At 46.4% G+C, this 27,579-nt stretch overlaps 1 protein-coding gene across 1 annotated transcript in view; it reads right to left on the minus strand.

The window, feature by feature from the left end:
- The window catches only part of WNT10A (Wnt family member 10A), a 53,380-nt gene extending 26,141 nt beyond the window's left edge, over positions 1 to 27,239 (minus strand). The window contains exons 1-2 of the mRNA XM_035127221.3: positions 26,271 to 27,239; positions 12,069 to 12,331 (exon numbers count right to left, since the gene is read on the minus strand). Coding sequence (XP_034983112.1) covers positions 12,069 to 12,331; positions 26,271 to 26,332 — 325 coding nt within the window. The 5' untranslated portion in view covers positions 26,333 to 27,239. The remainder of the gene's footprint in view (positions 1 to 12,068; positions 12,332 to 26,270) is intronic.
- Positions 27,240 to 27,579: the final 340 nt, after the last annotated feature.

The raw sequence follows: 27,579 nt of genomic DNA on the forward strand, positions 1-27,579 counted from the left end.
ACAATAGAACCAGCCAATAAGCGGATTGCTATCTGGCCTAGTAAATCAGGCTAACCAGTTTCCTAACTATCCAGTATGTTGTTTTGGCTTAGACAGGCATTAATGAGAAGTCTTGGAATTTTAATTCGCACACATTTAACTCTATTCATATATGCAAGTGAGCAATGACAACTCATCTGCCAGAAGAGGTAGCAATCCTATAAACACCCCAGTTTTCTAAGCAAGACCCAGTGGAACCAGCCAAGAGGATTCCAGAGGCCCCAATGACACCTGTTTGTTTAATGCAGGCTCCCCAACATTTTGGGAAGTTGGGGGCGCATTTGGAAATGAACAAATCAAAATGGACAACACAAAATACCCACTTCACAGAACAGAAACTGCCAATCTTAGAAACACCACCCCCCAAAAAAACCCCACAAACAAAACACCTATGCCCCACCAAAACAGGCAACATCTTGCCAACAAACAGCAAGCAGGCACCCTCTCACCAAATCTCCCAAAGTAAATATAAAAAAACACACTCAATTAAAAAACAAGAAGAGCAGAAAGCTGTGGCAGGTTCCAAGAGAGGTGTTTGAGGGTACTGTGGTACCCACAGACACTACATTAAGGGCCCCAGGTTTAATGTGTCAAAGGAGATTTTTCTGCCTGCAGCCTCTGCTCCCAGCTTTTCTCCCAGGTGGGCAACTGTGATTGCTAGTTTGGTATCATGACAGCCTCAAAGGCTGAGGAACCAATAGTGTTACCAAGGCAGCGCTGGAACCAGGCACCACCACTGAACCAGGGGTATCCTAGCATAAGATTCCAGAGATTCTGGGACCAAGAAGACAGAGATCCCTTAACTGGGAACTCCTGAGCTTGGACCAGAGACTGCATCACTGCCTAGGACCGGCATGCTTACCTCCCAGGGGCCTCATACTATACACACGAGTTTGTAGGGAAACACAGGCAGCATGTTTGGCATGATCTCCCATAGTGGCAGCAAAATGCAAGCCTCCAGGCCAAGAGCTGACCCTTTAAGGCCACCCACTTTTCAAGGCTGGGGTGGAACCCAGCATGGGGTTCCCCAACTGCCAAGGCATGAAAGGATTCATTATGGTCTCAGACACTGCTGGAACATGTTGCTCACCAGGAGCTCTCCTTGGTGCTGCTTTACAACCTCCCCCCCCCCCGCCCATCCCCATGGACTCTTCTTCATGACCTGAACAGGACACCAAAGAAGAAACACCCCAGAGGCCAGAAGTGAGCACCAGGTTGCTTCCTCATTGAGCATTTAGTGTCAAATTGCCACGCGTTGTTCACTCACATTCTGGAATCCTCTCATGTTTTCCCTAGTGCTGCTTCTGTCTTTTTTTTCCTTACTGCAGAAGGTCAGATACTTTTGAAAGCAGAAGAGAAGGCAAAATATCTACTCTTCTGCTTGGTTTTTGAGGCAGTATCTGATTATCAGGATGGTGAACCTATCACAGTTCAGCACACATTCACTATAACCTTTGTAGCAGGTACCATTTTATAACCCCATTCTAGTGCTAAGACAACTTTCTGACTAATCCAAAACAAAGACCACCCTGCTTCAATTTTCATCATGGCTATCTCAATTAGAATTCTCAAACCTATGCAGGTAAGCTCCACCGGGTTTGATGAAGTTACTCACAAGGAAATATACTGAGGTGATGTTTATTTTTTCAGTAGTAAAACAGACCAGTGCAGTTTTTGGGGTTTTTTTGGAAAGCAAGTGAAAGTAATTGCTTTCTCACTTTGCTAGATATACACATGGCAACAGCCTACCAACAAGTTTTTAGGCAACTGGGGGGGGGGTGAGAGAGAGAGTTCCTCCCCAAGCCAAACAACCAAGCGAAAAGTGAGTAAGTAATGACATTTAGTTTTAGCAAATAAAATACTGCTCTTTCTAATTGCTTTAGAACTATATAGAAAAGGGGAGAAACACTATAAAAAGCCAGGAAATATAAGAAGAAACTGAAGTAGGACAGAAGACTGCGGCAACTTGGGGAGATATTGGGAGGCTAACAAAAATGAGGTTGGGGCCACATGTTGTCCACCTATGGCGGAGGGTGAGAACCCTTTCTGGTCACCACCATTTAGCAACATGCTTTCTTAGAAACTTCAAAACAATCCATAACAAACTTTTTTTTTTTGACATTTCATGAATAGCAATGAGCAATCATGCTTAGATGAATGAACTGCTAGCATTCAATACATTGATTTTATTTTAAAGCATGGCTCACAACTTGTTTTCTAAGTGGCCACTCAGCAAAACTGACCCTCCTTTCCCCCATTATGGCAGCTATGCAATGTCCACTGGTATGGATGGAACACAGCAGAATATACAAGAAAAACTTGCCTGGAAGCAGCCCTCATTCTGCATCCAAATATTCCTAGCTCCCACCATCATGCTCCCCCCCCTCTCAGGTTTCTCTATCTTTGTTCCTAGCTACAGCTTCCAACTGAAGCTCATGTCCAAACTTTCTAATTTCAGCATTCACTGTCCTGCGTATTCCACCATCCTTGAGCTGTGATTTTCCTTTCCTTTTGATTGAATTATCTGAACTAGGCATGTGACACAGTTCTCTACTGAAGCTATGCAGGTCTGGTCCTGTAAGCTGCCTTGATGGGAAACTTTCTCTGAACCATATGCAAGTCTTTCCCAAGAGCTCTGGAAGGAGGATATAAATATTTGCTATCAACAGTAGGCTAGGACCTCTCGGTCCCAGAAGCCCAAGCACAACATTGTTATTTATTTAACTATTAAACCAGGATTTTCATCCCATCCAAGGAAAGGAAGTGCAGAGAGCAAGTGCTGTAGTTGTGGGATGATAGGTGCTCAGTATGTTGTTCAAAGGCTGCCACAGACAGTATTGCACAAACGATGATCAAAGAGGCCATGCGGTGGTTTGAACAAAAAACAAAAGGGAATATCAAAGTAAATGTGGAAGGGGGGAGGTTTTGCATTCTCTCAGCAAAAGGAAGGTGAAAACCACCTATGTCGAAACTCTGAGGAAGTTAACTGAAGGGTGGTGATCTTTATTAGCTTCTTCGGGAAAACTTATTGCAATGCATACAGGATTGCTGTTATTTTATGTGCGACACATTCTGCTATTATTACTACTGAAAATTGATACGCAATGATTATTGCAATGATTATTTGTTACTAAACAAACCCTATAAAAGTTATCTCACGAACAAAATTATACACTGGGAGAATTGTGATCAGGTCACAGTAGTTTTGCAGTGATCACCAGGAGAGGGTGTGATTAATTTCAGGGCTACAGTTCTAGATATAGTCAGCAGCAAACAACCCTAAAAACACCACTTTTGGACAGGACAGTAGTCAAGGCCAGAATTAGAAGGAAGGAGTGTTATTCCTTTCACAACAGCTACCCTACATCGTAGCTCAGTGGGCAAGAAGCCTGCATGAACAGGTCCTCTAGAACGAGAGGTCAAGTCCCACAGTGGTGCCAAAGGTTGCACATATGATGTACACAAATCTGTACACAGTGCACTTCTGTTGGTTTCAGTGTGGAAGAAACAAGCATTTTGGAAGAGAAAGGAACAAGGGACAAAGAGACAGGGGGAAATGAACACATCAGCAGCAACTCACAGTAAAGAGACAGTACCTTGAACAGGCTGGAAATTCAGTGGGAAAGTGTAAAACAATGGGAAACAGAAGCGGGTGAGTTTGTCCCTCACACTTCTAAAATGGAAACGTAGTGACTACAAGCCACTAAAGTCCATCTTTGGGCAACCTGCTGGCAACAATAAGTTTAGATGGGAAAAGGAGACAAAATGTTCAGGTGGAGCTGCAGCCCAGGACATATTCTCTCCCCCAGCTGCATGTCCCATCCTGAAGATGTCTGAAATGCAGAATTGCTTAGAAGTGCAGCTTACCTATCAGCTGACCAACAGGAAACAGAGACAGGCAGTTGAAACAGTCATTGTTTTTATTGAGCAGCATCAACAGCGGAGGGAGTTCTGACAACATCTCATAACCATGTTTTTTTTTATTTGCGCAGGACCTCCTTGAGGACTAGATGGCTGGCAGGCAGCCCAGCAGCAGAGGGTAGCTTCCCCCACCACTAAATCTCCACACTGGGTACGTCTGCCACCTGCTACAATCCTGTCTGCAGCCCACTTCCAAGAGACAGGAAGTCTGGGGGTGAAAAAAGGTGGAAACCCCACACTGGGACAGCCAGTTCCCCACAGGTCACTGCTGATATAGGCCTCGCTTGTGGTCTACACGGCATGCTGGGCATTGGTTGCAGAAACAACTTTGCCTTTGGGGACCATCTCCATAAAGGTGGAGATAGAATCTAAGAATGAGCAACAGCTGCCAAGAAGCAATTCCTGTGACTGGGTGTCCATGTGCAGCTGGCACATTAAAGTTGCCACCCACCCACCCAGTCCCGCTTCCTGCTCTCCCATCAGCAGTTCCCCCTGATGTCACCTCTTGGGAAATATAATGCAATCACTGAGACAATAGTCATCTATCCTGTACAGGAAGCTGCCGTGGAGCTCTGTCTCTGGTTAAAGTTTGTTCTGCTTCGTGTATCCCCAAGTCTGCTCCTACAAAAAAAAAGTGTCATTAGTGTTTGGGGGTGGAGTGGAGGGGTCAGTGTTCACTAAACGTGGTTGTGTTCCCTATAGCCTTTCTCAGGACATTGCAGGTACTGATCTACTGAGAGAAGAGGGTTGTGGTCTGCAAGAGTGCGCTGTTAAGCCAGTACAGTGTTGTTGTTGTTGTTGTTGTTTAGTCGTTTAGTCGTGTCTGACTCTTCGTGACCCCATGGACCATAGCATGACAGGCACTCCTGTCTTCCACAGTGGTACCTCGGTTTAAATACACAATTGGTTCCGGAAGTCTGTACTTAACCTGAAGCGCACTTAACCCATTGAAAGTAATGGAAAGGGGATTAATCCGTTCCAGACGGGTCCACGGAGTACTTAAACTGAAAGTACTCAAACCGAAGCGTACTTAAACCGAGGTATGACTATACACTTTGAGCCACATTGCAAAGGGAGACTTTGTGCTCCTGGGTGCTTTTGAGTGTTCAGGACTTCTTGGGCTGCTTAAGGGAGAGGGGTATATAGGGTATTCAGGAGTCATACTCTGAAGCATAGGCTCTGCTTTCCTGACCAAGGTCTTGTCTTGCTTACCTTGCTCTGTTCCTGCAGCCCCGAATGCAGCCAGGGTGTAACAGTTCATCTCTGCAGCAGGAGGACCTATAAAGTTCTGAGGGTGGACAAGTGTCATTCATTTGCTCTTTTAATATTTGTCATTGCCTTGGCTGTTTGTGCAAAAGAGCTCCCCTTAAGAACACAAGAAGCACCAATGGCGCATCTAGTCAAGCACCCTGTACTCACAGTGCTAAAGCAAATGCCTGTGGAAAATCTCCACCACGTTCTCACTTGGGTGACTGCAACCTTCTAGACATGGGGGCAGACTGATGTAGCCCCATGCTACATCACATACATGCCATGCAGCTGAATTCCTTTACATGTATACTCCTGTGCATGATTTGCTCCCGAATGAATCACAACCCTATCCTCCAGTACATTTTTGCAGTGTGGGCATATAGAACATAAGTGTCATTACAACATGGTCGAACCAACTTTTGAGGGAGCTCAGAACAAGATCTCAGCTTCACATATCTTCTCATGCCTGTTTGGCCCAATTTTTGCTCCTTACACCTGCATTTTGTATTGCAAGTGCAAAATGGCATAACTCCATAGGCATTGCACTGTCATCTGCCAGCACAGCAGAATTTAGACCACACCGCACATGTCTCTTTCATAGGATACAGCAGGCCTTCTGCCACCATCCCGTTTCCAACAGATCCTCACTTTGCAGTGGGCTGTAAAGGAGCGTCACCAACATGAACAGCCTGCTAGGAGAGGCTGTTTTTGCAAGTGTCTTTTGTCTGCTAAATATGTAGGCAAGGAAATTCATACTGTGAACATCTTGTTCACAATGTACGACAATTACCAGAGAATATAATACTGCTGGAAGTTCCCACAGAGCTACAAAAATGCAGAGGAAAAACTACACACCCACAGCTGCATAAATACTGCAAAATAATGAGATGTTGCTATATGATAAAGTTTTGAGCACGCAAAGGTAAATCTGATTTTCTGTTCTTCTACAACTAATTGCTAAAACGTCTCTCCAATGGAGTTCCTCTTCGTATACAGCATCTGAGCTGACTGCAGTGTGCCCTAGTAACAGAGGGCTCCTCAGTTAGTTCCACGGTTCCTCCAGCAATGTCAAAACTGGATGATTTCCTGCCCAGGGCGCAGGGAGAGTCTGCCATGTCCCAAATGCTGCTGCCTACTGCTTCCCCCTTCCCAACTCCTCCAAAGGCTATGCAGCCAGCCAGTTGAAACATGCCTCCCTTTCCCTCTCCTCTGCCCCATCTCCCTCGTTCCCTAATTAAACTGCAGGTGAACCCGCCAGGGACTGGCAACACGCCAGACCTTGAGCTCTCTGCTGCGGATCTTAACTTGCCTCCCTCCATCTTCCAAAGCAGCCCCTGAGACCTTGCTCGCTCTAGCTGCAGAGGGCTGTGGTAGGGAGGTAAGAGACAGCCTCCTCTTTGCAGGATTTCCAAGGTGGAATTCAATGTCGATCTTCCGATTTTTCCATCTGCAAAAGTGTTCCCCCTCTCCTCCCTCAGCATGCCTTTTCTCCAAGCCAATTTCAGGGGCACTGGGGGCATGCAGGGGGAGCGGAGAGTCCCATTGTGCAAGCTGATGGAGTTGCTTAGGTGAATCCTACCCGCTGTTAGCTATATATGCCTAAACACTGCTAATGGTCAATTTCTTTCGCATCATAATAAACTTGAAATATATGTAGGTTACCCCATTTTACAGATAAGGCATTGAGGCTGAGAACCAGTGAATTCTGGATCCATGGCTAGGCAGAAGTTTCAACATTCTAGGACTGCAAAAGAGCTGTGGCGAGAATAGCCTAGCAATGAGAATCGAGGACAAGCCCTATGCTGAAACATATTTTGGGAGGCCCTCAACTCAGCCAAATGGCACTCTTTTTCACCTGACAGTTTTAACAAAGATGGACACAGACAAATGACACCCCCCTCCTGACACAAAGGTGGGTTTGCATGTGGCAATGAGGTGCTAGCAGGATATATACAAGTGGGTTGTGCATATTCTATGGTTCCATTGATTTGTGTGAAGAGACATTTGTGAGCAAGTGTGACTCACTTGCGCATCCTTTTACGCTTGCTTCCATGCCGCACAGGAAAGGTCTCATAAGCACACATTGCATGTTACAAACTCTTCCATTCTACCATGCCCTATCATTGTGCCTCCCAGAAAGCATTGTGATTGTCAGTGCACTGGCTTTATTACCAACTTCCACAGCTAAACTGGGCTTGGAAAGCTAGCCGCTACTCCTAAGTTGTGTAGTAACAGCCAACATGTCCTGATTTTCAGAGAATTTTGAGGGAGCCTAATCCCATTTGCAGGCAGCTGGTGGGAGCTTTGGGGAGATTCAAAATTTAGGATGTTGCAGAGAAGGCCTTGGTTGGCTGGGATCCTGCTCTGTAGAGAGTAATGTAACATTTAAACTGGTACTGGCAAGAGCCCAAGGAATCAAGGAACTATTAAACAGATTCTCTGGACAGGATTTAATAGCAGTAATGTTTTAAGTACCTTAATCAGATAGAAGTATAGCTGGGAGCTGGAAATTGTTAGTTTCTTATGAGAAAAGGTAGAAATGTTAAGAGGAGGAGAATTAATCATAAGCTCCCCCAGGCTGGGGAAAAGGAAGAAAGCAATAGGAGGATTATTCATCTCCTCATGGCCTTCCTAAAAACAAACAGTATACAGTTGTATAACTGACAAATCTAAGGTAAACAGGGAGAAAGAGAGCAGAATACTTTGACTGATCTTCCTGTCCTCTACACCCAAGGGAATCCATACTTTCACTATCCCAACTAAGCTTGTGTCAAACTCATGTCCAGCTAATGATCTTCAACATCATGCTGCAGAACATGCCAAGTGATATGCACCAAAAGAGGTAGAACTTGAGGGACCCTTTAGACTGGTCCCAACATATCCTTGGCACAGTAACAGTACATTAGTGGTAGATTCATCTCTTTCTTTCTCTCTGGAGATCACTCGCAGCCGAGTAAGATTGTCTTTCATGAAAACAGTCTTAACAGTGAGTCCATGACTGTGGAGGCCAATTCTGGACCCACACATCCTTCCACCGTGGGGAAATAGGTTTCCGTGTGGGAGTTGATTCCAGTGAGGGTTTGCCAAAAGTGCCTTCCTCTTAACTCGTTTCTCCTTTTTGCCCTGAGTTCGTGTTTCTTCAAAGTCCACGACACCTTTGGTAAAGGCTGTTCTCCAATTAAAGTGCAGAGTGTTTGAGGACTGGGACATTCACAGGGAAACCAAAAATGCTTGTTTAGAAAGTCATTGTACTACCAACTTTCCTGTACACTTGCGAAACATGGACCACTTATAAATAACATCTCCAACTCCATCAACGGTGTCTCCCAAAAATTTTACACATCACTTGGAAAGACAAGCGAACTAAGGTTAGTGTACTGATAGAAGCAAAGATCACCAGTGTCAAAGCAATGGTTCTTCAACATTAACTTCGTTGGTAGATTCATACTGTTTGTTCACACACCATTCGGCTTTATTAGTTGTTCCGAGATGCTTCCCCAATACGATTGCACTGCTCCTGTCTGGAGGGGACCTTTCTTAACATTACAGATCCTAGAGCTGCCAAAACTTTCCAAGCTGTGACTCTCCAGGCTGGAAGAATCTGGCCACATTTCACTGGGACCACATGGTCCTCTTGTTGACAATAGCAGGTCAGAATGCAACTATACTTTATTCCTTTCCCCCAAACATTGGAGTGTAAAAAAGTTAGCTATATGCTACATGCAAATGTGCAACAGCCGCAGTACCATTTAAAAGAAAAAGGCGGCAGGCTGAGGGAAGTGGAATTTAGAATGGAGAAATGGTAGGAGGAGGGAATGCTTAGCCCTTGGCTCTGTCCACCATTTCTCCTCCACAGATCATACTTAGAGCCTCAGGGTTGGCCCAATACATTTTGGCAGACCCCAAAATGGTGCTTCCCTTCCCAACAGGGAAAAAGAGGTGGGGGAAGGATCTACATCAGGAACAAAGGGGGAAAGAAAGACTAACATTGGGATCTGCTGCCTCAGTGGATCCTGCAGATGCTTCATTTAGCACCCCCTCCCCCTTGGGGGGGGGTTATCGAAGGAAGGAAGGAAGGAAGGAAGGAAGGAAGGAAGGAAGGAAGGAAGGAAGGAAGGAAGGAAGGAAGGAAGGAGAGACTTCTGTTCAGAAGTAGTATGCATAATGACAGGTTGAATTAAGGAAATGCTTGGCATAAATAGAAGTTGGGGGATCCAGGAAGCAATGCATTAACAATGGCCAACCCCACCCCTATTTCCATGATGTGCAGTATGCAGTGCATCAGCTTCTATCATGATTTTTTTGCAACAGTTTACCAGGGAGAAATAATAATCAAGATGCACCCTTATTTTATTGGATCTGGCAAGACACAAGCATTTATACCAAGCATCTTTGTTCCCACACTACAAAACTGCTTCACATCTACCTTCTATCAAGTCTTCAGAAGGTCTTGTAACCAGAACTTGGGCATCCATTCATTTCAGTCCACCTAGCTGAGCCAGGATTGGAAGGAGACGGTTTTCTGCAGCCAGTTCCTCAGCCTTGAGAGACTGATGGGGCTTTCTCCCTTTCTTTCTTTCTTTCTTTCTTTCTCCCTCCCTCCCTCCCTCTCTCACTTGGTTGGAAGAGATGATGAGGCGTAAAAGATCGGGGACTGGTATGGGGAAGAATGGAGTGATCTACAAATTATTTAAAGTGAGGAGCACGCATGGCTGAGCTGATGGCAGCGGATGTGGGAAGAGGCATGAAAGATTCAAGGGATCTGTCACTTTAGGTTACCAAGAACCATCCTCGTAAGCAAAAGAAATTCCCAGGTGAGACACAGGAAGACACAATTCACCCTTCCCCTTACAAGCAGCATTAATGCAGGTGACAAGGGACTCATGTATCTGCCCCTTGCCATCACTCTGCACATGCACATCCTTGTCAAGGTCCAGGGAACGTTATGGAATTCCACTCAAACAGGCTCTATTTCGACTGAGGAGTCAAATTCTTGTTCCACGATTCAAGCAAAAGCAACAGAAAAGTGCAAAAACTTAGTAGCTTTGTATGGTCCTGATCATTAGAAGGAATGGCTTCATAAGCTTTCTGGAGGGCAACGGTACTGGACAATGGAGGGTAAAGCAGAATAGAGGATACTGCCCTGCTTTTACAACAGACTGGGGCAGGGCCTGTACAGTCACAATGGATTAGAGAATTTACAGCACAAGCCTATAGCACATTTACTATGAAGCCCAACAGGCCTCGAGCCCCGATAAATGTGTATAGGGTTACAGTCTTAAGCTGACAGTCGTTTCCTCTTGAGGGGAAGCGGGAAATTATGGGGTGGGGGTCGGTGGGTCAGGGTAGGGATCCCTAAGAGAAAAGTATCAGAACCTGCAGAAGCCAAGACAGTTTAGAACCAATCTACTTTTGGAAAGTGGTTTGTCTGTTTGTTTTCTATGCATTGGACACCTCTTGAGATATTGCCACCAAACAAGTTGGGACAAGTGTTTCAGAGGTGGAGGTAGAGCTCACTGTTGATGTTTGGATGCTGGCTGACATTTTGAATCAAATGGTGGACCTAAACATGACTTCATTGTGATATACAGTGGTACCTCTACTTACGAATGTTTCTACTTACGAATGGAGCTCCGCCCACCATCTTGGATGTGGTTTAGATAGGATTTTTTCTACTTACGAATTTTTAGATAGGGTTGCTTCTACTTACAATTTTTTTCTCCCAATGCATTCCTATGGGATCTGACTTACAAATTTTTTCGACTTACAAATGTGCGTTCAGAATGCATTAAAATCGTAAGTAGAGGCACCACTGTAGTTTGGGCCGCATCTCAAGACAATGTTGCCAAACTCAGGATGAGGCTTCCTGAGGTGGCGTTTATGCCCATGTTTGGGTGCTAAGCACCATTTTGAATCAAGACACAGTGAGCACACAGCAAACACGAGTGTGATCATGGCCTAAGTCTCCCTCCTTTTGGTGATTAGTGTCAACAGTGTGCAAATAGTCCTTCCTCCTTTTAATCTTGAATTCTCAGACTGTGCATAATATTATGCAGCACTAAGTTCCACCCACTAGTGAAAGCCTGTGTGTGGAAATTGTTTCATTCAGTTAGTACCGAAATATTTCCTTAGGGCTTTCCATTTGATAACAATCTGAAATTCCTAAGGTCTTCTTACCTTTGTCCTCTGCTAAGCAATATTCTGAACAAAGCTTTCATATTGCTTTGTAGCTAAGAATGGGTTTGGTATGTCTTGAGGCTAAAGAAAGAGTGATAGTGCTGAACACCTCTAGGCTTCTATGATGCATCTCATCCCCCTTCTTAATAGCTCTACCAATCAGCTAGAGTTAGGCAGGGCCACTGCTCCTCAAAACTGTCACAAGCACATTGATGGTTGCTTCTAGCAGCTGGGATTCTTGCAAAGAATGCTGAACCTTGATGAAATCCAGCAAGGCAGGTTCAGAAACAGAAGAACATAACACAAGACCAATTCAGCTTAATGTAAACAGATAGTTCCCAAGAACACACCCCTGAATTGTAAATTCGAACACTAAATTGTAGTCAAACAAACAAACAGATGTCAGCCCACCTCTGTCCAAATCTAAATGATTCTTTTTCAATGTGATCAAACTATCAGATTTCCATTTCACAATAAAGCACCTGTGGAAACCTCTGTATCACGGGTATTTATGAGCTTGCCTTAAAACCCAGGAACATGGTGCCATATTCAACAAATCCCCATTCCATCATTTCTTTCGTTGCTCTCAGATTTTTAGCCAGCCAAGCGCCCACAAGGATGTGACCATTTTTGCCTGTGAAGAGCTTTCACAGAGCCAATGGCAGGAAGAGAACTCTAACCTCTGCTGAAGATGATGCTTTCATAGGGGATCTTGTTCTTGGTCTCCAGGCTCGAGCAATTCCAGCGCTGATCGCGGAACTGGTGTTGGCACTCGTGGATGGCGATCTGGATGCCTTGAATGGCAGAAGCCGTCACGTCAGGATTCCGCACGCACACCTCAAGTTGTCGCCGTGTCAGACCAGGCAAGGTCAGGCACACCGTGTTGGCATTAAGCACAGGTTCCAATGGCAACTTCAGGCCCAGAATCTCGTTGGATAAGGAGCTGGGAAGAAAACAGACAAGTCAGTGGTGCCATCACCATGTACACCAAAGTGACCTTCAAAGCTAACATTTTTTCTTAGGAAGAAAATGTCAAGATCCAGGCTGGGCAACACCTACTGCTGCAACTACGGTATCTCTGGAGCTGACACTGCAAACTGCAGAGGAAAAAAGTAAACCTTTTAGCAAGGGAAACTTTGCAATCTCCCTTGAAAGCTGCTTCCAAATCATGATTGTTCTTAGAGCTAGAACATCCCAGGTTGAAGCTACGTAAGTATGTTCAATTTGTATTTCACTAGCCCAACTGCTTCCATGTTGGTTATGAAGTTTCCAGTGTATAGTGCATTTTTTATGGAAAATACCCTACTGATCTACCTTGTTTTGTATTTGCATTCTATAAACAGACTTTTCCTTGCCCCTTATGAATATTCCTTTACCCTGAGTTTTTAGAAAGTAACCCTTACAAAATGAAAGGAAGAAAGTAATCCATATAAGTTTCTACCTTTTTGAGACAAAGGGCACAATTCAACTAAGTTGTTGCATGTGTGTAATGATGCCTGTTCAATGGGACACCCTGCCCCCAATGCCCTAAATCAGCAAATCGTGGAAAAGTCTCATTATGTGAGTGGACCTCATTCCCTGGAAGCATAGCCCACTTAGCACTATGCTGAATTCCAGAGAAGTACCCTGGGTCAATATAGAAAGGGCTACAAAGATAGCCAACAGAGTTAAAACACATAATTTAAAGTCTTTATTTCTTAACTTCCATAAGCAAAGTGAGCAAGTCCACCATCACTATTGGAAGCCTTGCACAGCCCCCCAGTTTTGAAGTTTTGCTATCATGAAAGCTAGATAACCATTTACCTCTTTTTTTAAAAAAGAAAGCTGAATTTATCTAAAGACCAGATTCCCAAACCACTTGTGTTGAATGTTGTTGGCAATTATCCATTAGGTTACAGTGGTACCTCCAGTTACGAACTTAATTCATTCTGGAGGTCCGTTTATAACCCGAAACTGCTCATAACACGAGGCGTGCTGCCGCGCTGCCAGCGCACGACTTCTGCTCACATCCCGAGGCAAAGTTCGCAACAAGGGGCATCTACTTCCGGGTTAGCGGAGCTCGTAACCCACAGCGTTCGCGAGGAGGATGGTACATAACACGAGGTTCCACTGTATTGTCCAAATGCTAAGGTCTATATCAGAATTTTCAGGCATAATTTGCAGTATTCACACAATATGTGATGAGTAAAAAAAAAGAGGCAGCATAAATATTAAACGAAAGAGTTATAAATATTATACAGCAAGTTACTGAAAGCAAACTTGGCACCAGGTGAGTGTCTCAAGGGCATTTTCATGTTGCACAGAAGGGAATCTTATTAGATGTTGGTATCAGGCAGAACTTTCATTTACCGGTATGTTCTTCTAATTTGGGACTTGGATGTTTAATAGCAACAGATGTTTCAGATAGCTCAGTCAGTAAACCATGAGACTTTTAATCTCAGCATTGTGGGTTTGCACCCCATACTGGGCAAAAGATTCCTGCATTGCAGGGGGTTGGACTAGATGACCCTCATGGTCCCTTCCAACTCTACAATTCTGATGAACTGAAAGGTGTTCCCTCAGAATTGTCCATGATCTCTGCATTTTGGACCATATTTATTTCTTTAAAGTATTTCTATATTGCCTTCCATTAAAATAACATCAAGATGGTGTACAATAAAATAATTCCATGCAAATTCGTTTAGCTGTGTTTTTAGTTTTTTTTCTTCATTGGATGTCCTTAACTGGTTTTTTATGTAAGTTGCTTTGGGTCCCTCTGTGACAAACAAATATAATAAATCAATAATTCAAAAAACAATTCCATAGGCAATGGAAACAATCCTATACAAAATATGTAACACATCTTGAATACAGTAGCCATGAACTGTTCAACTGTTTACTGTTCGCGTCTCCGCTCCTCCACATGCAGCTGCTGGGTGACCTTGGGCTAGTCACACTTCTCTGAAGTCTCTCAGCCCCACTCACCTCACAGAGTGTTTGTTGTGGGGGAGGAAGGGAAAGGAAATTGTTAGCCGCTTTGAGACTCCTTAGGGTAGTGATAAAGCGGGATATCAAATCCAAACTCTTCTTCTTCTTTAGAGAGATGAGAGAAAATTTAAGTAAACAAATAGGTTTTTAACAGCTGGCAGAAGCTCACCACAGCAGGAGCCTGCCGTACCTTGGTGGGGAGCTCATTTTACAAACTGGGGGCCACCATGGAGAAGGCCCTCCTCCAAGTTGCTGAGAGATGAGCTTCTGTAGGCTGCAGCATAACTAACAGGGGCCCCAACCAAGATCTCAGTGAATGGGCAGCTCAGTATGGGGAAAGGCATTTTTTCAGATCACCTGGTCCTAAGCTGTCCAGGACTTTATAAGTTAAGAGTTGTACTGTACATTTACTGTGACATACACAGTGCCATGGTATTGTTTTCTATAAATAACTCTGTTTTTTTCTTGTCAACGCAGCAATCAGCTTTGCAGTTTGATTCAGATCCTCGCCTACGATTTGTCAAAGGGGGAGAGAACCAGCCCATGCTCCTGTGTCTAAATATTCCCAGCCCTCCCACAACCACCTCGATCTGTGAATAGCCTAGCGAGTTACCAGTCCAGGTGAACAGAGGGAGCGAGAGAGACGCAGGTTAACAGACAAGAAGGCTTTAATTACACGGCAAAGTGCTCCCTTTGGCGGTTTTAAAAAACAGGGACTCCCAACTCGAGCCTCTAATGACTCAATTTGAGGGGAGATGCAAAAGGTGCTTATAACTCACTAATGACAGTGCTTGATCAAAGGTGGAGGAGTGAGGTACTGAGTTCTCTTACACCAGCTGGGTCACGGCTTTCACATCGGCAATAGAAACTGGCCTGTTCTCCCAGCCAGAGAATTTCCTCTTGCTCAGATCACGGCCATCACTCATATTTGTCTACAAATCATCTGTTTCGGAGCAGGACTACACCATTTCTGTTCAGCCGAGACAAGGCTAGCACAAGCCATGCAAGCCTGTCTTAGAGAATAAGCTCATGCATATGATCAAAATTGCCAGCCGCCCACATCTGCATAACGCAGGTGGCAGCTGCCTGGGAGATTCTGTGTCACTTTTCTAACCATGTACCAGCAAAAGCATAGCAAGATGGTGAGCATGTGTTGCGTAAGAATGAGTGACGATCCCAGATTCCTGTGGAGCATTTTTCCACACCCTGCCACCATTCTCTTGGTGCTGAGGCCAGAGCTACCAGCTTCTGCAGAGGACTGGGCTGCTGTGCATTTAATAGTTGTGTAAGAGGGAGGTTTCCACCTTGTAGGACTCTTTGTACATCATGCTGTGTATCTTCTCTCTACACAACGTGACTCTTCCTTAAACTCCAGGTATCGGGAACCTGTGGATTTCCAGATGTTGCTGAACTACAACTCCCATCAGCCCCAGGCAGCAAGGCCAATGGCCAAGGATGACGGGACATGTAGTCTGAGGGCCAAAGGTTCCCCATACCTGTTCTTCTGAATCTGGCAGCTGTACCAATCCCTGACCTCAAAAGGTTCCCCATGCCTTCAGAAAGCACTATTGGCAGTCAGACAACTGGCAGCTCAAGTTTCTCCCATCACCATAACACCTTAGTGCTTACCCGGCAGCTCTCTGCATACAAAAGTCACCTGAACCCATCTGAACTCAACTCAGGGCTGGCGTCAGGAGTAGGAGGTTTCAATGGACATCTGCTGAAGCCCATACACTTGCCCACTCTCTAGAGCCTCCTAGTCCTCCTCCTCTCATTGGGGTAGCCTGCTCACCTGCCTTCTCTGAGCATCCAAGCAATGGCAAGTGGAATGAGAGAGAGCAGAGCCCTCTACTTGCTTGGTCCCAGGGTATGGTCAAAAGATACATGAACCCACCACCTTGCTGAAGCTAAGCAGGTCTGGGTCTGCTGAGTGACTATGGGTAAAAACACCCCTTGCAGGCCAAATTAGGACCTCTGGTGGTCCCATTTGGCCTAGAGGCCAGAGATTACCCATGCCTGCTTTAATAAGTGGGGTAGTTAGTATCAGCCTTTCTGCCACCAACACTTGTAGAATGCGTGACCAAGGCAGAAGGGAAAGAAAAGTCAGACAAGACAGACAGGGATGGTGGCGGGGTAGGGGTGGGGGGTTGTGATAATGGTGGAAGGGGCTAACAAAGCATCATCAGTGGGACACCCTGCCCCCTAAGGGCATATTGCCCGGCAGCCACTCAAACCTGGCAGATTCACCATCTAAAACAATTCTCAGCCTCTTCAGCAATCCTAACATTCTCAGGTTTAGCTCTGGAAACCTTCACAAGTCACAACTCATGTTTATCCACACTTACCTTTTGCCCTGCTCTTTCCAGGCACAGGTCTGTGCTTTAGCATGCCATAATATCCAAGTGTGTGTTCCCCCACCCCGAAGCTTCCCGCATGAAAACCCACTCTTTAAAGCTGGATTGGAGCAATTGTCAATTCAGGTTTTCTGTGGATTGACATTTGCTTCAATTGAGCTCTAAAGAGTGGGTTTCTGTGGAAAAAAGCTGGGGGGGGGGAGGGAAGAGGAGCTTGAACACAGAACTTTAAATCATGGACAGTGCCTGGAAAGAGCAGAGGAAAGGCAAGTGTGGATAAGCCTTTGGGATGTAGACTACACTTCTGTTTATTCTGGATCCAGTGCTCTCCCACTGCTGAATTGGGAAAGCAGTACAAAAATGGCATTAGTTACAATCCACCATCTATCCTGTATCTATCCTTTTGTTTCTTATGAAATGCTGCCTTTAGATGCATCTTCCCATTATGCCAGCTTCATTATGAACTGAGGAAAAGGAACAGCCTAGCAGAGTTTTACGCCAGTAATGTGTACACCACCTTAGTTCCCCATTTATTGCACAGGTGTGTCCTCTGCATGATGGAGAGTACCCCCACTTCCAACCAGCTGCCAGACCTTTATTTCCCCTCAGCTAATGAATCCATGCTTTCCTCCTGCGAAGAGGCTTACAGAGCAAATGTATGCACCAGGTACACGGGAGCGGGAGAGATGCTGCTGCTACTACGAGAGCAGAATAGCCCCTGTCCTGGACTTGCTGGGGCCACGGAAACACACAAATGCAGAAAATTGCAGAACAGCATAAGAAAAGCTGTCATGCTCTCAGCATCCCTGGAAACAGCAGTGGCATTGATTGGGATAGAGTGTCTGGCCTTTGCCAACAGGGGGCTCATCTGCATATGGGGGTGGGCACCTTCCCTGTATAGGGGGAACACCACCCCTCACTGTTGGGGAGGAACAGCAACAGACTCAGATATATGAGAGGCAGTTGCAGTAGTTATCTGTTAAATCATCTGATCCCTTTCCCCTGCATTTACCTGTGTGGACTGCTGTCTCCTGGCCTCCCCAGGTGCAGAAGTCACTGCTGGGTCATGGGCATAGGCAGGGTTTATTTTAGGAGGGCAGGAATTATGTTAGGTGGGGAGAACCAAATTATCTGTGATATAATTGTTCAGTTAGTTCAGTATTTTTATTTATTTACTTGATGGGGGGGGGACAGCTGCACCCCACCCCATCCCCATCCCACCCCAGCTACACCCATGTGCTGGAAATTGGTGTCTGAAGTCCCAATATGAGGTACCTGTGAGCATTCTAAGCAAAGACCCGTTTGCAATGCGCTCCAGTTCCCATGCATGTTCTGGAGGTAGGTTGTTTAGTGCAAAATGCTCCCTTTGTGCATCATGCGCCCTTTCTCCAGAGCTTCCACTCACCAGTGTTCCCCCTTGATGGGCTTTAAAAAATGTCTATGGCATAGGGACAAATTCTATCATAGGGACACACATCCTATCATCAGAGTTGTGGTCTCTTTGTGCAAAGTTTATAGACAGTGGTACCTCCGGTTGCGCACAGGAACCGTTCCGGAGCTTCGGTCGGATCCCGAGGAATTCACAACCGGAGGTGCCGCTTCTGCGCATGTTGTGGTAGAGCGCTTCTGAGCATGCAGCGAAACCCGGAAAAAACTTCCGGGTTTGCTGCATTTGCATCATGAAGGATACACAACCAAAGGTGCGCATATCCAGAGGTACCACTGTACTGGCTGTGACATATATCCATATCCTATGCTCCACTGTGACAACATGATGGGGTGGCCTTGAGTATCCAGGCAGCTTAAAAAACAGAAAGCAAAACCCCCTCCCATTAGTTAATAGGAGGGAGGTTTCTTACTCCAGGTCTGTGGGGTGTAAAGTTGCACCATCAATAGGGGTGTGATCATGGTCTTGAGGAGACAGTGCAAGTTTGCTCCTCCCCTGTGCCAACCCCACCTTGCCCACAACTCCCCTCTGTTTCAGTACTTCCACCAGCATAATCTCACTGGCACAGCAGATTTGCAGTTCTGTGTCAATGTATCTCCTGTTTTGTCAGCATAGCAGGAGTTCTGCCAAATCCTATGTCTTATCAGCCAGCAAAGCTGAAGTACAGGGTTGCTCTTTTTTAATATGACTCCAACGCCTATGGTGGTGCTAAACAACATAACATTCCTTCAACCCTTCCCCACCTCTTCCTTGATTTGCAAGCACTGTTAAGGATATGCAGGAGAAGCATCCCCCATGCTGTTGGTCTACCAGGTATCACAGGTGTGTCGCTCTCACAGAACAGAAGGCACCAAGTAGAAAAAGCAGGTACCTTTTGACCCATTCAACAGCAGCCCTATGACGTTTTTTCTTCAGACATAGTCAGGTCTCATTTATTGCAACAGTCAAGATTCAACATATATCAAACCAGTGCACTGCAACTTAAGGAGACCTGAGGCTAAGCTGCCAAGAAAAGGCAAACTTTACCCAGGACCACACACAAAATAAGCTCCACCCTCCTGTCTTATAAAAAGGAAACACAGTAGCAAATCTGCAATATGTCACCCCAACACATCCAGATAGTGTTGAAATCTGATTACCAGGCATCAGATGCCATGTACGCAGGATCACACCCTTGTTTAACTAATTGGGAAAAGCTAACATCCTCTGCTTCTGTACTGAGACAATCATTAACACAGGGTGGAATCTGTACTTCATCCATGTAGGCAAACCACTTACCCTCTTGCCATGGGAACTGTGAAAAACCTGGGATGAGTCCACACTATGACTACAATCTTGTATGTATTGATGCAAAGATCCTGCATTGCAGGGGGCTAGACCAGATGATTCTTGTGGTCCCTTCTCACTGTACAATTCTATGATTCTATGAAAGATCCCTGAAATCCATGAACCTTATTTACATCTGACTATGCTTAGGAACAGGAGGCAAGTGTACAGTATGTTCACCCAGAAACAAGTCACCTAGTTTTGCAAATATATTGGGGCGGTTTATGCCTCTTCCAGCTCCTGCTCCTGGCTGCATGTAGCAACCCACAGAGATTATTACTCAGGGAACGTTCCACTCCGTACTTCCCCACCCCAAAGTAATAAAAAGCTCATCCAATTGGTCTAGTGGACAGAAATTTGTACTTCGATCCATGGGCCCCGAGTTCAAGTCTCATCCCTATCACCAACTCTGTATATTACTTATTTCATGCATTTATATCCCACCTTTTTTTCCATGGAGCTCTAGTCGTTGTACAAGGTTCTCCCCTTCCTCATTTAATCCCCACAACAACCCTGTGAAGGCTGAGCAGCAGTGACTGGCCCAAGGTCACCCAGTGAGCTTCATGGTCAAGTAGGGATCTGAACCCTGGTCTCTCAGGTCCTAGTAAGACACTCTAACCACTACACCACACTGGCTCTTGGGCATCACTGGACCCCCTGCCCCTTTAACACATCTGTAATGTGGGAACTGCAGAATACTGTAAGAGCAAACACAAGATCAGAAAGTAGGTGCATTTGCAAAGACCTGTTAGAATCATGAACTCAAGCTCCTCACTCACCATACTCCCTTTTACACCCACACAACCACAGTCCAGCACTGCTTGCTTGCGCGCACACACACACACACGCACACACACCTCACCCACATAAAATACACACACATATACATACTGTACTGTATGCCTCCTTACTGGCAACTCCTGCAGGGTGCTGAACATATTGCTCTGCTTTCCTTTGGGCAACATCAGTGAACGGGTCTTGTTGTCTGGGCAGCCCAGGACCTCCATACACACTGCCTAAGCTTGTGGCCCAGGGAGGTCACTTCAGTGCTGCTCCCCCCCCCCCCCCGGCTTCACCCCCCTGGAGACACAATCCATTGTCTCTCAAGACAGAGGGATGCCGACAACAATGTCTGTTCTATCCATTCAATTGCATAAGCAGATGTTAAGCAGAAACACACACCGCAGACATTAATCCATGCATGTACATAACCAATTCTCTCTCTCGCCCACCCCCACCCAGTGGTTTGCCTTACATGCCACTGTGCCTCAGTTCTCCTCTATGTGTTTATTATAATAGATCTGAAATGCAATTTCCCGGACCTTCACCTGGGACACTGGTAAATTCCCCATGGATTAAATGCAACAGGCCTTCTCTCTCCCTTTGCAGCTACATCCTGGTGGAGAGTGTCAAACAGACGCTGCCTTGACATCTTCATTGAACAGAACCTATTCCACTCACTTGGGGTGGCTCATGATGGCCAAGGGATGGTTGGGTTGGATTCTGAGCGCCCAACCCACTATCAGATAGAGGGGAGCGTGACTGGTTCAATCACACTGGGCACAGAGCCTCCGGGCCCCAGGGGGCATTTCAACTATGATTTAGAATGAAGGGCAAGAGGCTGAGGAGTGCTGAATTTTAGTATCACATGGGGTGCTGCTGAAATCGGAGACTCCAAGATCCGCCACTGGCACTATCATCCCCCCCCCCACCTACCCTAGCCTTAAGCATCCTTCCACTGTTTTAGTGTTGAGAAGCAAGTGTCTGTCAGTCTTAGGAACTGGACTTATCCCATTTGGCAGGCAAGTTTCTTGTGCTATCCAAGTCTCACCCGAACCAGTGTCCCTTCCTCCCCCTCACATCCTGCCATCCAAATAACCGACATACAGCGACATCCCTCCTACTCCCCGGCGGAGATCATCCCTCACCCCCACAGAAGCAAGACTTCCTTAATCCCCCTTTCTTCATTCTCCCTCCCCAAATAGACATTGCAACACAAACACCACATGCACATGTCCTTGTCAAGACCTAAAAGCACAAGGACCTTTATGGAAGGGGGCAGATTCCAGCAAAAAGACCCACAGAGTTTGGGGAGAGGAAAGATGGAAGTGTCAAGAAGGGCAGTTTACCATGTCTGCTCTTTGAATCTGATTGACCTGTGCTCCCCCCACCCTCTCACTCTATAGCACTAAATGAGTTGAAACACGATTTCACAGTGAAAGGCCCGCAGGTCACAGGCTGTGGTTGCTACTGCTTTAATTAACACAAGTTCCAACGGTAATAAATTATATTTTTGGAGGGGTGGCAGTAGGGGGTGGAGAGAGAAAAAACTAACCCAAAAATAACTATTACAAACAAAACAAAGCAAAATGGAGATGAGAGCGGGAAGGAAGTATATATAATTATTAATCCTAACCCAGACTTTCAACACAAATGTTTTGTGATGGGGGGGAGATTCAATCAGGAGGCAGATAGTAGCACACAATGATGAAATGAGGAACATTTCCCATTTATCCCGAAATGGGGGGAGGAGAGAGGGAGCCGTGATACCTGTTTGAACTGAGGTAACCTTAAGAAACAGGAGGCTGAGTGCACATTATGTGTTTCAACCACATTCAAATGACATTTCCCCCCACAAGGAAATCTGGGCACTGTAGTTTCTTAAGGATTACTGGGAATTGTATTGGAAGGATAAACTACAGCGCCCAAAATCCTAAAAGGTGGGAAATGTGTTTCCAATGCACTTTAAAGGTACAGAATCATAGAATCGTGGAGTTGGAAGGGATCCCTGCGGATCATCTAGTCCAACCCCCTGCAATGCAGGAATCTCAACTAAAACATCCATGGCAGGTGGCCATCTAACCTCTGCTTAAAAACCTCAAAGGAAGGAGAGTCCACACTTCCCAAGGGAGACCATTCCATTGTCAAACAGCTCTTGCTGTCACAAAGTTTTCCCTGATGTTTAGTCAAAATTTCCTTTCTTATAACTTGAATCCATTGAGTCGAGTCCTACCCTCCGGAGCAAGAGAAAACAAGATGATGAGAAAACAAGAAGATACTGGAAGATGGCTATCCTATCGCTTCTCAGTCTCCTCTTTTCCAGGCTAATAATGCACAGGCAAGCCTGAGTCTTCCACTTCTTGAGATGACCTCCATTCAAACAGATGTTGTAGCTTCCCCACAATTCAAAATACTGTAAATGGGAAATGTCCCTGCATCATCACAAAAGAAAATCAGAAGTTTGTTTGAGAACATGTGATTTGACCACCTGTACTCATCCGAGACAGTAGATTCTCCTACCTGGATGCTAGAGCCTTGAGGTGTTTAGGAGAAGGCCTTCCCCCCACCATCTCCTTCCCAAGCTCTAGCAAAATGTAGGCTCCCAAGCCTTGATTGCGGCCTCTGGGCTGCAGACTGTAACGGCTGGCAGAGATGCCGAATTATTTTCTACCTTCAACACCTGTGTGGCAAAAGGCAGAAATGCAGCAGGTGAATTTCCAGCATAGCACTGCCATCACAAGCAAATGTTCTGAGGCATTTCTGCTTTTCACCACCTCTGCTGGCACGGCAGAAAAGCCCTATCAGGAAAAAGAAAAAGCAGGCAAAGACTGGGCAATCCCAAGGCAAATGGCAGCAAGTAACAATTTTTTAAAAAAGTATCCACGTTTCAATCTGAATCAGGTGCATTTGACTGTTTTCAAGCACCCAGACTGGATGTGCTCTCAGAACAGGCCTCTCTTCAACCTGGGGCTTATCCACACTTACCTTTTGCCCCATGCTTTCCAGGCACAGGCCCAAACGTTAGCGCTCCATATCCAAGAGCTCTTCTTTCCCTGCAAAAACCCGCTCTTTAAAACCGATGCACAACAAACGTCAATTTGTGTTTTCCGTGGACTGCCATTTGCTCCAGTTCAGCTGTAAAGAGCAGATTTCCATGGGGACAACTCAAGAGCAAAAAAAAGTGCTTGGACACTGAGCTTTAAAGGGCAGGCAGTGCCTGGAAAGCGCAGAGGAAAAGTAAGTTTGTCCTCCTGTCATTATTGGATCCATCAGCCCCAGCCAACATGGAATTATGGGAGTTGTGGTCCCAAACACAAGACTGGAGAAGGCTACTATAAGCCATTCATTATCCCCTTATTTCACTGGTTGTACCTCCTATGTGCCCCACCACCACCCAAATGTAGTGTGGTCATCTGATATCTAACAGAGAGCAGGACTAAAGCTAAACAAAAATGAGCAATGCATTTATTCTTACCAATTCACACTCCTAGGAGGGAAGTGCACTGTATCCTAGGTGTCCCCACCAGCTTTAACTGGGTATGACCGTCTGATAGTTAAAACATGCCCTGTTTCTAATTTGTGTCTGTGGCCCTTCTAACCACAGCCTCTTGATAAGGAGTATGTAGTATTTCCTTTTGAAATTTAACATCACAGCCAGAAATCTAGTATCCACTGCCTGACTCGCAGTTGACAGCAGAATTCGCAAGATCACTCATGTGCAGAGGGATGTATATGGCTCAGGGTGTTAGGAAGAGCTCACTTCCCCCACAACCCATTCCAAGAGATGACTCCTTCCTTGCACCCACTTACAGGAGCCTGAGAGACAGTTACCTTGTACAGTATATTATTTACCAAGAGGGAAGGGACTGGCCCAAGGGCTCCCAGGAAGAGCCAGTGTCAGAGTCTGTGCCAAATGCAAGGCTCATTCTGAGCCCCAAAACAACCGGGCCCCAAACTCAGAGGGGAGGAGTTTCTGCTCTTTGGCACTGATCAGGCTCTAGCCCTCAAGGAAGGGACCTGCCCTTCGAAGAAAACGATTAAGACATTGTGTGTCTTTCATAACAAGGCAGCTCAGAACAGCGCAGCATTTCTCCCTAATGAGAGCAGCCCTCTGCGTGCCTTGGCGCATGCCTTTCATCCAAGCATCTCCGAGCCTTTTCCAAACATGATGCTGATTGATTGATTGATTGATTGATTGATTGATTAATGAAATCATCACCTCCCCACCACCCTTTTTATATAGGCATGTGTATATATGAGAAAATGCTTCCAATCCCGCTGGGTCTTTGAGAAACACAAAGTATATAAACATTTTTCTCCTCTGTTTAAATGATTCACAAAGAGGGGACAAAGTGGCTGCTAATTCCACAGAATGATACAACAGCCAGGACTCCAGAAGCGAACACAGGAATCCAGTTTCTCCACTAGACCCCAAATTCTCTCCCAGTCCCTAAACTAGAAAGGTAATGATCCCCCATCCCATATGCTTTGAATGCTGCTTCCTTTCCATTGCTAGAATAGATATTGGTGATTATATCCTCCAAGTTTCCTCTTCTTCTATGAATGGATGTTCATTTTCTGCTGATAACTTCACTGTTAAACCTATTTTGGGTTAACACATTTTCAGTACCAATGCCGCAAGCACTGGTCCTTGTGGGTAATTTTCACTTTCTATTCCTACATACACACTTTCCCATTCCCAAAAATCTCAACAAGGGCAATCCCAATTGTTCATCATTATAAATCTATACAGAAGGTTAAAGGGAGAGCGAGATGGGATAGAAACTCAAAGCCACCCAGTGATCTTCATGACTAAGCCGGGGATTTGAACAAAATCTATCACGCTCAAACTCAGAACTCAAACCATGTGCTTAAACTCCAGTCAGATAATAGGGGTAAGGGTGTTGGTTCTGCAGCACTTCCACATAAAATTGCTAAATTGGGTAGCTGCAATGAAACCAAAAGCCATTGGGACTACAGAAGGACCCAACACACCCTAACAGGTTACCCAATCAAGAAAGAAGAGAAAAAAGTGAGGCCCCTAATAGACTACCATCGTAATACTGTAGAACACAACCTATGATAACACAGAGCAGGACAGATCACTGGGTTTATATCCTATACAACACACTTTATTAAGGCTTAGCTAAGTGTAGTACAACTGACTTTTGGGAAACCATGAGATTTTTCACCTGCTCCTGCACACCAGAAGGATCCTGTGCTGAAGAATGAGTAAGGCCCTCTTGGAGAAAAGACTGCCAAATTTCTGAGAGTCTCAAATGAATGAATTCAGCACGACCGAAAAGAGCTACCCATGGCCTCAAGCAAACTGGTGTTTTGTTCTAGTCGCAGATAGTGTCAATCTTACCCAGAGGATAAAACCAATGGATTTTGCTCTGTACATGACATTGGGACTCTTAAATTCTGTTCCCGGCTCCAAAGCGGGAATTGTGACTGGTAAATGAGAGCGACATCCAGGAGCCCAACCCCCCCCCCAATTTCTCTAGCACCACTTCCAGGAGAAGAGGCACAGACCCCTAACCCCGAACTCAAAAACTGACAGGAATGGAGGCTCTTCCCCAAAATGTTTTCATGTCAGAGCAAATGCCCATTGGCAAGAATTTCACCATTACGGATGGAGTGTAGAGGGAGATGACAGCCCGGATTATAAGGTGCTGGGGGGTGGGGGAGAGAGGAGGCGTGAAATAATCCTGATGACTAGAACCACTCGTAAAAGAGACAAATCTGCTTCGACACTGCATTCCTGGGAGAGTTGTAATTATAGAAACGGCTCCCAAGTGACATCTCCTCCAAGCCCTTGGGGGTTTCGAGGGGCTGCATTAGGAGGGGATATGTAATTAATCTCCTCTTAGCATGGTGCTTATGCTGGGGGCATTGGAGGGGGGGAAGGCAGTCAATTCCCGGCTGCGTGGTAAAGGCCTTGCCAACGAGTGGAGAGGGTTTGGAAAGCGGGGAAGCCAGAGAAAACCAAAAGGCGAGGGTCTTACCTTTGGCCCCAGAGACTGAGGAGAAGCAGGGGGCAGAGCCAAAGAAGCAGAGTTTGTCCCATCCTGGCTGCTGGAAGTTTTAGTCTGTCTACCAGCTGGTTCTTCTTGTTTAAGGGCTAGTAGGGTGGGGATGGGGGTAGGTTGTCTCTTCGCTGCTTGCTTGCTGCTGCTGCTGCCGATTTGCGCTCTTTCTCTCTACTCCTGTCACTTTCCCCTGCTCTTTTAGGACCTCATTGATCGCCTTGGATTGGGAGAGGGAGGTGGTTTTGTTTTTTCGACAGCTCGTTGCAAAGATTTGCAAGCCCAAACTGCAGCGAGCACCTCGGGCCTGCCCTCTCTCTCTCTCTCTTCCCCACCCTTCTCGTTCCTTCACCAGGGCAGCTGGTTTTCGAAGAGGCGTCGAGGGTTAGTCGTCGTCCGTGAAGGTAGCAACGGGCTCCACGGTTGTCCTCGGAGCTCCATGCGGGCAGGTCCTCCTCCTCCTCCACCCCCCCATCCGAGAGCGCTGGGAAGAAAAAGAAGGAGGCTGGCAAAGATCTCTCTCTCTCTGCCTCCCTGTCTTATGTACACACCCTCTTTCCTTTGCAACTTTTGAACCCCCCCCCCCACCCGGCTTGCTGAAGTTGCAAGCAGGGGCTGCAGCGGCTCTATCAGGGCAGGGTAATCTTTCTTCGGGGGGAAGGGAGGGGGCAAGGGTGGGGTCAGGCTGGGCCCGGCGGGCACGTGCGGCCCCCGCAGCCCGCCCCTCCACTCATCGCGGCTGCTCCCGCCGGGGCAGCTGGCGACCGAGCCGTGGGGAGGAGGGCGCACGAGGCAGCGCGCCGAGACCGGCGACCACGGCGGAGGCGGATTCTTCTCGGCCTGGACGGGACGGGAAGGCAGCAAAAAGCTCTCCACGCGCAGCGAGCAACCGCCGAGCCAGCGCCCCAAGCCCGAGTCCCGACACGCCCGTGCAGGAGCCCTCAGGCGGGCAGGCGGGAAAAGGACGGGCCGGGAAGCGTGTGCCAACCGCACACCCTGAGACATGCACCCTCGCACACATACGCACGCATCTGCAGAGACGCGCACAGCCATCCCGTGCAACCCCGGCCGCACTTGCGCGCCCACATCCTTTGCAGAAGTAACGGCTCCAATGCTGCATGCACGCCCACACGTGCACGGCCCAACGCTGAGAACACGCGCACAGGCGCGCATCGCCATGCACACAGCAGGATGCATATCGGGAGAAATGGGCGCACGACACGTTCGCGCAAGACAGGCGCAACACCCAGCAGTCACAAATATTTGCATAGATTATTTATATGCTGGC

This window comes from Zootoca vivipara, chromosome 1 (genome assembly GCF_965207765.1).
Source record: "Zootoca vivipara chromosome 1, rZooViv2.hap1.1, whole genome shotgun sequence".
In the NCBI taxonomy this organism is placed as follows: Eukaryota; Metazoa; Chordata; class Lepidosauria; order Squamata; family Lacertidae; genus Zootoca; species Zootoca vivipara.